This window comes from Otolemur garnettii, unplaced genomic scaffold (genome assembly GCF_000181295.1).
Source record: "Otolemur garnettii isolate 467f Iridium unplaced genomic scaffold, OtoGar3 scaffold00075, whole genome shotgun sequence".
NCBI classification, from domain to species: Eukaryota; Metazoa; Chordata; class Mammalia; order Primates; family Galagidae; genus Otolemur; species Otolemur garnettii.
Window position 1 is genome coordinate 6,983,683 of NW_003852470.1, and position 14,598 is coordinate 6,998,280.

General features: G+C 42.5%; 1 protein-coding gene across 1 annotated transcript; it reads left to right on the forward strand.

Annotated features, from left to right (window-relative positions):
- The first annotated feature begins 218 nt into the window (after positions 1 to 218).
- Positions 219 to 13,342, forward strand: TEX36 (testis expressed 36). The gene is made up of 4 exons (XM_003794111.1): positions 219 to 269; positions 6,311 to 6,442; positions 7,152 to 7,232; positions 13,043 to 13,342. Exons 1-4 carry the CDS (start codon positions 219 to 221, stop codon positions 13,340 to 13,342), a joined length of 564 nt encoding a protein of 187 aa, XP_003794159.1.
- The last annotated feature ends 1,256 nt before the right edge of the window (positions 13,343 to 14,598 follow it).

Sequence of the window (14,598 nt, forward strand, 5' to 3'; positions counted from 1 at the left end):
CCCTCAGAGAGCTCAGAGGACCCCTGCACCCATTGTGACGCGTGAGCACCCACTCCATGGCAACAATGGGCACCCCGGGCTGGGGAGGCTCTCCTGGGAGAGACTGAAAAGCAGAGATCAGTGCAGGGAGGAGGAGGAAGAGGGGCTTCCAGATGGGCAGGGCTGACGCCATGGACTAGTGAGGGGCCACCTCAGCCCCCTCTGGCTTCCTGGAGAGAATGGCCAAAGGGAGGCGCTTCAATCCACCTTTGGACAAGGATGGAAGATGGGTAAGGAGGACTGCGCCTCGAGACCCTTTCTCGTGCCACATGGCGGTGATGGGGGCATGGAACTGATTCACATCCCGCTTCTGCTACCTACCGCCGCGTGACCTTTGACAAATCACTTCATTTTACTTGACCTCAGTTCCTTCCTCTGTGAAATGGGAAGGATTTCCCAGCGTTGGTGGGAGGATTGAACGGAATAATGCACGTGACATGCTCAGCACACTGGACCCTCGTGTGCTGTCTGCGAGGCAGGAACTGCTGTCTTCTCTTCTTTTTCCTTTTTCTGTACCACCTGCCCCCTAACGTTCTCCATCCCTCCTACGATGTGCATACCGGGTCTCCCCTTGCTAGAATATAAGCTCCATGAGGGCTGCGATCCTGGCTCTTTTTATCCACTGATCTCTTCAATGCCTAGAATGCAATCTGGAGGTAGGAGGCACTCAACAAACATTTGTTGAAGGAATCCTTGTTATACTAGAAATCTCTAAACAAATTTCTGTTGGCTCACAATCTAATTCCCTTAGTGCCAGCAGACTGTGAAGGAAGATTCTAGAACGCATCATTTACTCATCTTGATCCTTTGAAAACTTGGCTTTCCAGCTCCAGGCTTTTCCCCAGGCTCCTCTCTCTTGATACTGCTTGCAAAACCCAGGGGAATTTATTGCTATTCTACCATCTCTAAGACACATTTGGGTCATAGCCAAGTGTGAGGTCTCAGCCTTGGTGGCTCAAGTGCTTCTCTGATTTTCTCTTTGCCGTGTATACTTCATGTACTGACCAGTCTTTTCCCCTTCTAATTTCTACACTTCATTCCCAAAAAGGTAAAGGGGGAATCCCAGCAATGGACTGTTGCTAACACCCTCCCTACACTTACAACGAGAGACAGAATCAGAGAAAAACCTGAGGTCAACTTATTTGAGGGCAGCAATAGGCAGAACACTGTTTTAAATTTTTTGTTTAAGGGTGGCACCTGTGGTTCAGTGGGTAAGGCGCTGGCCCCATATATGAGTGGTGGCAGGTTCAAACCCAGCCCTGGCCAAACTGCAACAACAACAACAACAATTTTTGTTTAAAACAAAAGAAAAGAATGGAAAAGATTTCAGCAAGTTTGGGTCTGAAGGCTTAAAAAATGGACTGATTTTCCCACTTTGACATAACCTTAGCTAAGTAGCTTAGTTTTTCTAAATTTCAGGTTCTTTGTCCATAGAATTCGAGCATAATGTCCCAAGGGGAGAGGGCTATTGTGGGGATCAATGACTCATGCATGAGTGCTCAGTAGAATGCATGCCCACATAGTAACTTCTTGATACTTGCTAACTATAACACGTGTTGTATATATATGTGTTTATATATGTATACACACACAAAAGTATGCCCTGTTTCATTCCACAAAAATTTAAAGTAATATACGGAAAATATATACAATGAAATGCTGAAGTATAAATGAAGCAAAAATTCATAACCAGTTTCAACATACTTTAGAATAAGAGGCTGAGACTAGGAAAATATATAACAGATAATATATGCCATAATGGCCCATGCTTCAGATATTTGGGCATTAAATTTGACTCTGAGTTCCCTGGCAGTCAAAGGGAAATGAGAAATAGTGTAAACTACATAATGCTAATTGCCCACCAAGAGAAAAAGAGTTTTCTCAGACTAACTAGCTTTCCCTCTACCACCCATCTATCAGGATTGTGTTTGACTGAATATTATAAAAGGCTGGCTACACTGCCTTAATCAAACAGGGTTTTATATTTCTCAAGAGACAATAAAATTCAGCAGCAGGCAATCTAGCACAGCTGCTCAAGATGGTCATCAGAAGCCCAGGTTCTTTTTAGCTTTCTGTTCTGCCATCCTTAATGTGGGAGCCTGTGCCTCTAAGCAATGAGCCCACAACCTAGGCAGGGAAATAAGGGGACAAAGGACAACAAGACAGAAAAATACCTGAGTCTGTCTTTTCATATTGAGGAAACAATGCTTTCCCAGGAGTCCTGCCTTGCAGATGTGGGCTTCCATCTCACTGGGTCACGAGGTCAATTTAGCTGCAAGGGAGTCTGGAGAGGTATTTTTTAAGCAGCCACATTCATTGCTGCTCCAAAGTCAGGTTCCACTGTAAGGGAGAAAGTGAGTCATTATCTCATAGGCAGACATTTCATTTCATCCTCCTATCAAGAGCACAAGAAAGCCGCCCAGTGCTGGGGTTTTAGGAGGAGAGGCACTGGCCCCCAGAGATTGACTCGAGCCCTTGACACAAGTCCTTTCTGCTGTCAGCATCTAAGAGCATAAAAGGAATAGTGCTGATCATGAAGTTTCCAAAGTAACTTGTAGATGAGTTGGGAAAATTAAAGAAATTGTTGGCTTTGAGTCAGCAGCAGCCCATTTGGGAGGACAGTAATTGCCACATTAGAGGTGATAGTCATTTTGCAGTTGACCTTGCTGGTTGTAATCTGGATGTTGCTGGATAGGAAAGACTTTTTCCACACACTTTCACCTTCCTATTTAATATTTCAGTCACTGAGTGATTGAATGCTGCAAAAATTTCACCGCCAACTAGTTAAAAAGCTATATTTCACGGTTACAATATCTAACAGAAGGGTTTATTTCACAGCTATCATGTTATAGCCATTAAATATATATTTTAAAAGAGTGAAATTAAAATGCTAGAGCCATTTTTTTTAACAGCGATTCAGTTCACAGACTGGCAGAATACAAATGAACCCAAGTCAGTTGTCATTTCACTGGTGAGAGCCGTCATTCTCCACATCAGAACAACCTCCCCACCCACGGCCTGATTCCAAAGCTTTCCAGAGAGATGTGTTGATTTAGTCAGCCCAGAGTAGGGGCGCTGGGAAAAGATATCAGCCCAAAGGCTCTTTGTATTATTTATATTTACCTTTAAGAAATAATTATTTGAGAACATTTAACAAATAGAATACAGAGTGAATTAGAAATACACAGATCGACTTGGAAACAATTTCTAAAGTATATTGTTAAGTGAGAAAGGCAAGGTGTGAAGCAATGTGTACAACATCATCTAGGGTTTTTTGTTGTTTTGTCTTTAGAGACAGAGTCTCACTTTGTCTCCCTCGGTAGAGTGCCACGGTGTTGTAGCTCACAGCAACCTCAGATTCTTGGGCTCAAGTGATCCTTTTGGCTTAGCCTCCTGAGTTGCTGGAACTAAAGGCACCTGCCACCACGCTCAGCTATTTTTAGAGATGGGGGTTAGCTGTTGCTCAAGCTGATCTCAAACTCGTAAACTCAAGCAATCCACCCACCTCAGCCTCCCAGAGTGCTGGGATTATAGAACATTACTGGATTTTTGTAAAGCAGTATCAGTGCTCTGACATGTATAGGCGTTTGTAGATGATCATATGAAAGCTCAGTTGTTAATACTGTGATCTGGGGTGGCGGGAGACTGACACGGGGGGAGGGAGAAAGCAACCAAAAGTTTCTGTTAAGTGACAGGGTATTTCGTAAATTTTAAGAATCGCTTTTGTAACATGCTGTCACACATGCAAAACTGTACACGTACCTGGATATCTGTTCTTACCCAGATACATGAACAAGATGGTCGCTGAACAGTTAAGGAAAGCGGGATAGGATTACAGGAGACTTTTACTTCCTTCTTTCATGCTCTTCCTTATTGTTTAAGCTTTTTTTTTTTTTTAAGCCAAGAGTATATATTACAACTCTAATCAGGGAGAAATACATTTATTTTTGTTGTGGGAAAAAAGACAATGCAATACACACATTTACTTAGGAGACATTTAATTGGTGCAAAATGCTGGCGTGTGGATAGAAAGACCCCCCCCACATTCTCTGATCCCCTTCCCAAAGGGGTGGCTGTGGCCAGTTCCCAGCAGGAGCTGGGGAGTGTTTGTGCACTTGAAGCCGTGTTGGTTCATGTGGGTGTTTTATGGCCTTTGACCCCCCCCCCCCATTCCTACTCTTCTTACCCCATATAGATCCATTCAAATGTGCATTATAGGAGTTCTTGTGTTCTTGGACATTACGTGTGGTTGTTGTGGGCATGGAAGACTTAAATGGTGCCGGTTATAGATGTCCTTCTGTTTCTTTCCTTCTGTTCTCCACGCGGCCACTGCTATGTGTCCTCTAGTCCGCGACTCCTCAGAGAATTCTCCACCATTCTGCAGAGAATGCACCACCATGTATCCAGCGTTGTAATGTAATCTTCTTACAGAAGCCGCAGCCTCCTAAACACGCTCAGTGTGGACGTTCATCAAAAGTCACCTGAGTGAATACACAGTTATGTTGTGACTGGAGAAGGACGGGAGAGACAGAGAATGGCAATGTTAGCCAATGTCATTAGATTCCAAAAGAAGGAAGAAGGACCAGCCTAAAGGTGATGGCAGCAATTTTAGGGACAAGGGAGGGGACAGCTGTGAGCAAAAATAGAACATGGTGATGGTGAGCACTACCTGGTGTCAGGTCCAAGTCCTGATGGTCTAGACCAAAGGCCTGCCTGCTGGTCCAGACCATCAGGTTAGGCCCCTCCCATGGACAAGAATTTGTTACAGCTCATAGTTCTTCTTTTTTAGTCAAATCTACCAGATTAGGTAGCTATTATCATTCCCATTTTACAGGTGGGGATACTGAGGCTCGGAAAAGTTCAGTGTCTTGCCTCAGGCTCACCTAGAAAGAGAAGGGACTGGTACAGGACTTGGGCCCTCGGAACCTGCAGCCTGCGTCCCCCCGCCCCCTACATTGTGCTGCTTTCTCCTTGGATGGGCATTTCCACCAAGAGTTGGGTCTCATCCTTTGCTTATTTTAATGTCCATTCATTTTCTTCTCCTAGAGATCCCTACTTGAAAAGTCACTCTCTTAAGGTGGCTTTAAAGAGATAACATTCAGGCTCGGCGCCCGTAGCACAGTGGTTATGATCCCAGCCATGTACACCAAGGCTGGCAGGTTCGAACCCAGCCCAGGCCAGCTAAACAATGACAACTGTAACAAAAAGTAGCCAGGCATTGTGGTGGGCACCTGTAGTCCCAGCTACTTGAGAGGCTGAGGCAAAAGAATCACTTAAGCCCAAGAGTTGGAGGTTGCTGTGAGCTATGATGCCAGGGCACTCTACCAAGGGGAACATAGTGACACTCTGTCTCAACAAAACAAAACAAAACAAAAATGACATTCACATAAATAGGTTGAGCTGCTGTGGCCATGAAGTGCCAGGCAAGTCCCCTCCAGGATGAAAGGACTCCTTGCTGTGGTCATGGACAGTTGGACCTCTCCGTTTATCCCAAAGGCCCCCTTGGCTGAAGAGAGCTGCCTTCCCAAGGCCACCCCCTCTTCCTGGCATCAGACTTTTAATAACTGATCAATTAGAGGCAGGTTTCCCTTGCCCCAACTCCCAGGGCCCATCCCCCATCCAGAGCTCCCTGAAGGTTCTGCTGAGGCCCTGGTCGGGACTGCCTCTTTCTGCTCAGGCTGCTTCTTCCCACCCTTTTGTAGGCAGATCGCAAGGGAACCCCCAAATATACTCCTTGTCCTCACTCTTTTGCTTCATGCCCTTCCACCCCTTCCCCCTCAACCATCCCATATTCCCAGTGGAGGGTCAGCTGGCCCCTTGCTCCTCCCCTTCCCCTGGCCTCAGGCCCACCTCACATCTCCACTGCTGGAAGTCGGCTCACCCCATACACTTGGGTTTGATCCCAGGCGCCAAGAACTGGGAGCTCCCTGACCAGAGGAGATCTCAGATAACACATGTCTGTCTTCTTGGACACATCTGCTCACTCTCTGAGGGCGACACCCCTTCCCAGGCTGCAGAACCACTGCCAGGCCTCAAGCACAGCGGGAGTGGCCTCTGTAACTTGAACCAACCAGCAGTGATGGCTCTGGGCCATTACAGTGTTTTTTGTCTTGGAAAGAAAACTTGAAAATTACAAAAATTATGCCATTTCCTTTGCATGCCAGAAGCACCCAAATTGCATCTTAATCACGTTGCAGAGGAAGTCCAGATACTTGGTTAACGGATTCAGATGTGTCTGGTTTTAATCAAGCTTTTTTTGCTATTTTTCCAGTTCCCTCACATCGGACTAACGCAGAGGACACCGGAATCCATCACAACTGCTATGTTAAAAGAGCCTCAGTGTCCACATATGTCTCGGCAAATGGAAGCAAAGCTACCACCAATATACAGAATCCGGGAGAAGGTGAGTCCAGAGCTCTGGCCACAGCTGCACGAAGCTGTGGATCCTTGAGGGTGAGGCACCGTTGGCAGTTTTGGCCAGACAATACTTCCTTGTAAGAGACGGCTTATTTTCCATCCCTGGACCCTTAGGGCTGGTAGTATCCTCAGTCCCATAGCCTGGTACTCTCGAGAAGGGCCTGCCTATTGGTCCAGACCATTAGGTTAGGCCCCTCCCATGGACAAGAATTTGTTACAGCTCATAGTTCATAAACATACGTGGTCTGCCTTCCCAGATGATTCATGAGCAACTTTGGGGGCACTGCAGTGGCAGGAAGGAGAAGCAGGTGTTGACTTTGCACCTACCAGACTCACCCTATGACCTCGCCCCAGGGCCCTGCTCTTCTGGGATCCCTATTGATCGGATGAAGAAGTGTCTACATGGCCTCAAAAGCCGTACCCAGGTTCTGGCTCTATCAGCCTACTCACCTGTCTGTCCTGGCCTCCACATAGAGTGTTTTGAAGGAGAATTTACATGATGTTTAGAATGCTGGCAATAAGGTGGAGTTTCCAAGCCCTGAGCTGAGGTGCCCGTGTTGGTCCTCGCGGTCCTGGGCTGTTTGCTCCATCTTTCTTGGCCTCACCGTCCTCCTTCCACACCGCCGTGTCCCGGTTCTGAAAGCATGCTACAGTTCTGACTCTGCCTTTTCATCTCTTCTCATGCTCTTTTCCAGCAAGCAGTAAATAACAACTTCCCCTTCTCTGTTCACGACAATCGGCACAGTTTGGGGAACACTGTTTACTACTTTGACTCCGTGAGTATTTCTTTTCAAATTACTAATAAAACAGGAAGTGTACCGAAACAAGACTGACCTTAAAACTAGAACAAGGTCAACACAAAGCAAGGTCTTAAACTAGCCTCATAACAGGCTACCAAAAAGATGCTCAAAGCTCTCAAAGTTCCATGCAGCTTTCAAAGTCCCCTCTAGCCTTCTGACGTGGTGTCTGCGCTTTATAATTCTCACAGTGCCTCCCCACAGATTGTATCTTTTGTGAGCCTTGCAAAGAATTTCTATGGGACAGAGGGACTGCTGTGTGTGTTTCTGGGTGGCATAGCCAGGACAGGTCAGAGAGAGGGGCATGCACATAATGTGAGGAAGGGTTTCTTAATACCAGGGTTGCCTTTTTTCTAGAAGCACTCAAGTTCCTCATCACCATGACACATAAAATCTGACAGCAGGGTGGCTGGCACAGCCCTGTGTGATGGAAATATAGTGCAAGCTGTATATGTAATTTAAATTTTTTTAGTAACCACATTAAGGAAAAAGAAACAGATGAAATGAACTTTAATAATATATTTTATTTAACTCAGTAATTCTCCAATTTATCAGTTCAACATGTAATCAATATAATTTCTTTTCTTTTTTGGGGGGGGGGACAGCATCTCACTTGGTTGTACCTGGGTAGAGTACCATGGCACCATAGCTCACAGCAACAAACTCTTGGACTCAAGCAATTCTCTTGTCTCTTAAGTAACTGGGACTATAAGTGCCTGGCACAACGCCCGCCTAGTTTTTTGCCTAGTTTTTTCTATTTTTAGTAGAGACAGGGTCTCACTCTTGGCCAAACGACTTCCTTGTAAGAGGCTGCTGAGGCTAGTTTTGAACTCCTGAGCTCAAGCAATCCACTTCCCTCTGCCTCCCAGAGTGCTAGGATTATAGGTATGAGCCACTGTGCCTGGCCTAATCTGTATACAAATTAACGAGATACTTCCATTCCTTTTCTCAAATTTAGTCTTTAAAATCCAGCTTGTATTTTACACTTATCTTACATATCAATTTGGATGACTCACATCTCAAGCGCTCAGCAGCTAGCAGCCACCAGGCTGGTCAGCACAAGGTTAACACATGCCAGGTGGAAGGGAGTGTCACTGACCTCTGAGGCCCCCTGCTCAACCTGAGCGCTCATGGTATGATGAAGTTTATGATGCCCCAAGTCAGTGTTTGCAACTATTTCACACTCTCTCACTCGACCCTCACAGCAATCCCTTGCGCTAATTACTCTTCTCTTCCTTTTGCCCAAATTTCCCCTTTCCCCTCGGCTACGATGACTCAACTAAACTGAAGTGGCTTAACCTAAAAAAATCTGGTTTGCTGCTGGCAGAGTGTTAAAAACAGAGTCAGAAGCCCTCATTGCCCAACTCTCTAAATGGAATGTTTAACATTGTTTTGCAAATAACCAAAGTAACATATGTCCTTTAAAAATTCAGATAATGTGGAGTTATTTAAAATTAAAACTACATTTCACACCTTTATTTTTCCTTCCTCACAATCTCACCTTGATAATTTGTTGCTAATAATGGTTTGATGGGTAAAATCTGAGAATTTTCACAATTCACACATGAAAATACATACATAAATGTACATCTTGTTAATGATATAAACAGGATTCTATCACATATATTTTCCCGGGGTTATGATACCCTCATAGAAAGCGCTGGAAGCTTTCCAACTTTATGTTCTGAAATAGTTTATATAACATTTATATTTTCAGTTTAATGAAAGATAAAGTTTGCCCATAAAATGACTTGAATTTGATATTTTCTTTAGAGTTAGTTTTTTATTACTTTTCCCATTTATCCTTTGATTATCAATCTATTCAAATATTCTACTTCTTTTTGGGTAGATTTTGCTGAGGCTTATTTTCTAAAATTCATTTCAAATTTACTGGTATAATAGCTCTTAAAATACTCTTATTTTGCTGTTCTTTTTAATTTTTTCAGTTGACTATGTGGTTCATATAGTTGCAATTATTTTTGTTAATACATTTATTAAAACTATGAATATTATTCAGATTATTGCTTTGGCTACACCCAAAGATTCTTCTAATTAAGATCTTATTATTACTATCTGCTTCTAACTAGTCTATGATTTAATTATTTTAATTTCTCTTTTTACTGAAAAAATTTTTAGAAGAAGATTTTCAATTTTCTATGTGGTTGGATTTTTTAAAAATAGCTATTTGTTGCTAATATCTAGTTTTATGTGTTACAGTAAACTGTAAAGAGTACAATCTGTAACTTCTACCTTTTGAATCATGGAATTATTTTTCTTGTCCTTATATGTGGGTCATTACAAAAGTTTTGAGATACACAAAGATGGAGAAATATAAAAGTTGTGTGGGCAAAAATAAATGAAACCCTCCCAGCAGCAGCCATAAGCCAAGCAAGTTGAAACCTGCATGGATGAATCAGAAAGGACGCTGTGCAGTGTTTCTCGGAAGTGAAATAATGGACCATAAACAGTCTGTCTCAAAACTTTCATAGTGATGTACATCTGTGATTAACTTTAACAAGTGTTCCATGGGTGTTTACAAAGAATATATATTTCCCCCTGTTGGTTACAAAATTCTTTGTATATATTAATTTAGGGCTGTTAATTGTGTTACTCAAATCTTTCACAACCTTTTCTTCCTTTTTATCTTGTGTCAATTTCAGCTTCTAAGATTATTCTTTAATTTCTAAAGATTTTTTGGCCTTACATAGTTCAATACCTTATCTTTCTGAATAATAATTCATGGTTGTTTTATTTGCTTGGTGGCTTTTGCCACTTATCAGTATGAAGTGTCCCTCTCCATATGCTTTAACACCTTAAGCCATGAGACTGTAGTGAGCTATGACCCTATCATTGCACCAGCCTGGGTGACAGTGAGACTTTGTCTCAAAAAAAAAAAAAAAAAAAATGACTTAAGAGCTATGGGGGAACAAGAATACAGTGAGGAGTAGACTAACAAGTTTGAGGTTGCTGTGAGTTGTGACACCATGGCACTCTACTGAGGGTGACAGAGTGAGACTCCTTTGTAAAAAAAAAAAAAAAAAAAGGGTGGTTCCTGTGGCTCAGTGAGTAGGGTGCTGCCCCATATTCCAAGGGTGGTGGGTTCGAATCTGGCCCCTGGCCAAACTGCAACAACAAAACGACAAAACAGCCGGGCATCGTGGCAGGCTCCTGTAGTCCCAGCTACTTTGGCTGAGGCAAGAGAATCACCTAAGGCCAAGAGCTGGAGGTTGCTGTGAGCTGTGATGTCATAGCACTCTACTGAGGGCAACATACTGAGACTCTGTCTCTAAAAAAAGAAAGAAAAGAAAAAGAAAATAAAGGAAAGAAAGAAAAGAAAAAGAAAGAAGAAAGAATTTTTTCAAAGAAGAAAAATATAGCATGAGGTCGGTCATGGTGGCTCATGCCTGTAATCCTAGCACTCTGGGAGGCTGAGGTGGGTAGATTGCCTGAGCTCACAGGTTCGAGACCAGCCTGAGCCAGAGTGAGACCCCCATCTCTAAAAATAGCCAAGCATTGTGGCAGGCACCTGTAGGCCCAGCTACATGGAAGGCTGAGGCAAGAGAATCACTTAAGTCTAAGAGTTGGAGGTTGCTGTGAGCTGTGACTCCACAGCACTCTATTGAGGGTGACAAAGTAGGACTCTGCCTCAGAAAAAAAAAAAAACAAAAAGAAAAAGGAAAAAAATACAGCATGATTTTAAAAAATCTAGGAGTCTTTTTCTTTATATGAGAATTTAACCCATTTACATTATTATGACAATTTATATTTTGCTTTCATTTCTGCTGTCTTGTTTTTATGTTTCTTATTTATTATGTTTATGTTTCGCTTCTTTTCTTTTTTTGACTCTTATGACAATGAAATGTGTTTTCTTTTTTTTTTCTCCCTCTCCTAACTTTGCTAGATTGGTTGAATTTACTTCTTCACTCCGATTTTTATTAATGTTCTACCCTCAAGTGTAGATGTTTAAAAAAATATTAATACTATATTATTATAAATATATTATATGTAATTATAATATTAATATGAAGATTAATATCTTTAGCTTTTCCCCAAGAATAAGGCAGGCCATGCAGAGTGTTTTACCCACTTTCTGTCCCAGGGGCTACTGGATTAGTGGCTCAGGTCACATTCCCCCAACTTGTGGATGTGCCATTCCAGGACCTCAACCTGGAGCTCAAAACAGTGGCCCTGATTTCTCAGTTAGGTCTTCCTTTGTAGTGTTTGAGATTTTAAAATGAAGATGTCAACATATATTCAGGATATAATTTTTAAAACTCTCCCAAAAGTTAAGTGTGGCAATCTCAAAAGTTTATTTAAACATGTAATTACAAAACTTTATCTTAGAAGAATTTGAATGTCTTTCAATCTTATTAAAATCATGAAAGTATTTCAAAAATTAAATGGTAGTGGGCTGCACCTGTGGCTCAGAGGAGTAAGATGCCAGCCCCATATACCAGAGGTGGCAGGTTCAAACCCAGCCCTGGCCAAAAATTGCAAAAAAAAAAAAAATTAAATGGTAGTGATAGATCAAGAGACTTTTAAGGTGTCTAATGATACATCAGTGTTAGAAACCTCATCAAAAATCTTTTGGGAGGAGTTAGGGCACTGTGAAGACGCAGGCTTTTTGTCGATAGTGACCTTACTTTTGGCTTCCTTTCCAAAAACTCTGCATAGTTTTTCTCTCAGGAATAAATTTAACACAAATTGGAATTTTAGGTCCACTTTGTTTCCTTTCATCTTTTCTTTTCTCTCCCTCCTTTCCTTCATTCCTTGCTTGCTTCCCTCGTTTTTTGCGAATTCTTACTTAAAATTCCAATTAATTTCATAGTCACATTAACGGTAAGTATTGGTTGTAAAAGTTTAGCTTGCTACGTGCCTCCCAGCTCTCTCCCCTGGTTTCTTCGTATCCTCAAGTAAGGTTTAGAAGGGCCCGTGGACACTGTGCGGCATCCCCGTGTGTCCTCCGGCCACGCTCCCCCTTTCCTCCCACTCCGGCAGCGGGGTCTCAGCTATGTGGGCTTCATTCCTGCTCAGACCGTGGGACCTGGAGCCACTGCACAGGGCTTCCCTACATGTACCCACGTGTATAGGTAGATCCTTATAAACTCCCTCAAATTACTACTATTTTGAGAGTGCCCTTGTTCTCCTGTTTTGCAAGCTCCACACTGACCCTTCCTAACAGATGAACTTCCCTTACTGACATAAAGTCTAGATAATCTAATGTCTGTATACCATTTTCTGTCCAGTTTTCAAATAGTTGTAATGAAATTGAAATTTTGAATGCACAGTAATTCTCGGGTTCATACGTAAGGTGCTGAGAGTTACGGAGGAAGGCTGTGGGTAGAGACTCAACGGTGCTGCTTCTTTTAGGGAGTTCTTGTGGCTGGAAGGGAATCCAGGCTCATAGACTTATCAGAGCAAGAGCCATCTGCTCGCTGGGGGCTTGGAGGCAGGTCGGGAGCTGGGGGAATTCGGGGACCCACTTGAGGCCCCTGGGCTGGTTAATAGGCTGCTCCTGGCTGGACTCTTTCTACTTCTGCCTTCTGTGTCTCTGAAAGTCCTGTTCTCCTGGTGGCACCAGCAGGCTGTGAGCACAATAACAGAATGTCCCCAGGATATTATGAGTGTTGACGTACAGCCTTTAACAGGTTGATGAAGGGGATATTGTAATGGTTGTCGTCATGTGGTGCATTTAAACATATGTATGTCATATACCTGGTGTGAATAAAGACCTCAGCACTATGTGGCCTTGGATATCTTCCTCCTAATCTTCTCGTAATTCTTCCCAGGGCCTGGGACGTAAGAAGATCTCCCCCGATAGAAGGCAACACCTTTCAAGAAATTTCAATCTTTGGGCATGTGACTATGTTCCATCTTGTGTTGATGGTTTCTCAAATAACCAAATATCGTATGTGTATAAGGAAGCTGTGGTGGTCCCAAGTTTCAGGCGCTTTCCAAGACATTATAATGAGATATGGAGATCTTTCAAATTTATCCCTGAGCAAAGATGCTATACAGAGTTTCTGCAGAAGAAGCCAAAAGTAAGGTTTACTATTGACGGAAACACTGTTTCTTCACTGGACCCTTAATCTGCCCAGAAGGTTCTCGATGAGTTTTGTGATATTGATATTTCATCAGATATCTTAAACATATACGTTTTCTGATCCAGCACTACCATTTAATTTTTGAAATGCTTTTATGATTTTTAATAAGATTGAAAAACATTCAAATCTTTCTAAGATAAGTATAAATAAACTTTTGAGATTGCCACATTTACTTTGGGGGAGTTTTAAAAATTACACCCTTCATATATGGCTACATTTTCATTTTAAAATCCCAGACAACATGAAGGAAGCCAATGACCCCCTTGATTTCACCACATCTCCAACCCCTGCCTGTCCGTAGCTGTAAGTTAATCACTTGTTTTTAATCTGCAGTTACAATCATACACATGTGCATAAATACAGAAAAATTTGAACATAAACTATGTTGCAGAATAAATGACATTCTATAAGTATTTTTTGATATTTCCGGAGTTCTGTGGTGTCAGTATGAATAGAATGATTTTTCAAAAACTGATGCCCTGGCTTGGCTCCTGTAGCTCAATGATTAGGGCACCAGCCACATACACCAGGACTGGCGAGTTCAAACCTGGCCCAGGCCTGCTAAACAACAGTGACACCTACAGCAAAGAAATATCTGGGCGTTGTAGTGGGCACCTATAGTCCCAGCTACTTGGGAGGCTGAGGCAAGAGAATTGCTTAAGCCTAAGAGTTTGAGGTTGCTGTGAGCTGTGACGCTACAGCACTCTACTGAAGGTGACATAGTGAGAGTCTCAAAAAAAAAAAAAAGAAAAGAAAAGAAAAGAAAAAAGAAAAACTGCTGCTCTCTATTGCCAAATATAGGTGCACTATGTTTTTAAAATGTATCTTCTTACTAATGGGCATTTGAATCATTTCTAATTTTTGGCTGCCAGACACAATGCTGCAGGAATCGGCCTCTTTGGACACAAATTTATCTGCCGCTCTGGAGCAGACGTTGAAAGTGACCTTGCCCCTGCTAAGTTAGACAATGTGCAGTTAAGGTTTTGATAATTGCTGCCAATTGCCTTTACAATCACTGGTGATTCTCCTGCCAACAGTGTCTGCTAGTTGCTCTTTCTCTCTCCTCACATTATCACTCTGGTATTTTGGGGGAAACATCTTGTTACTTTCTTACTTTGCATTTCTCTAGCTAGTACTGAAGTTGAGTGTCTTTTCCTCTGCAGTGGTCATTTATACTTCCCTTATAATATAATATCAACTACGCAGAGTCGCCATCATTCTACAACAAAATTTCTTGTTTA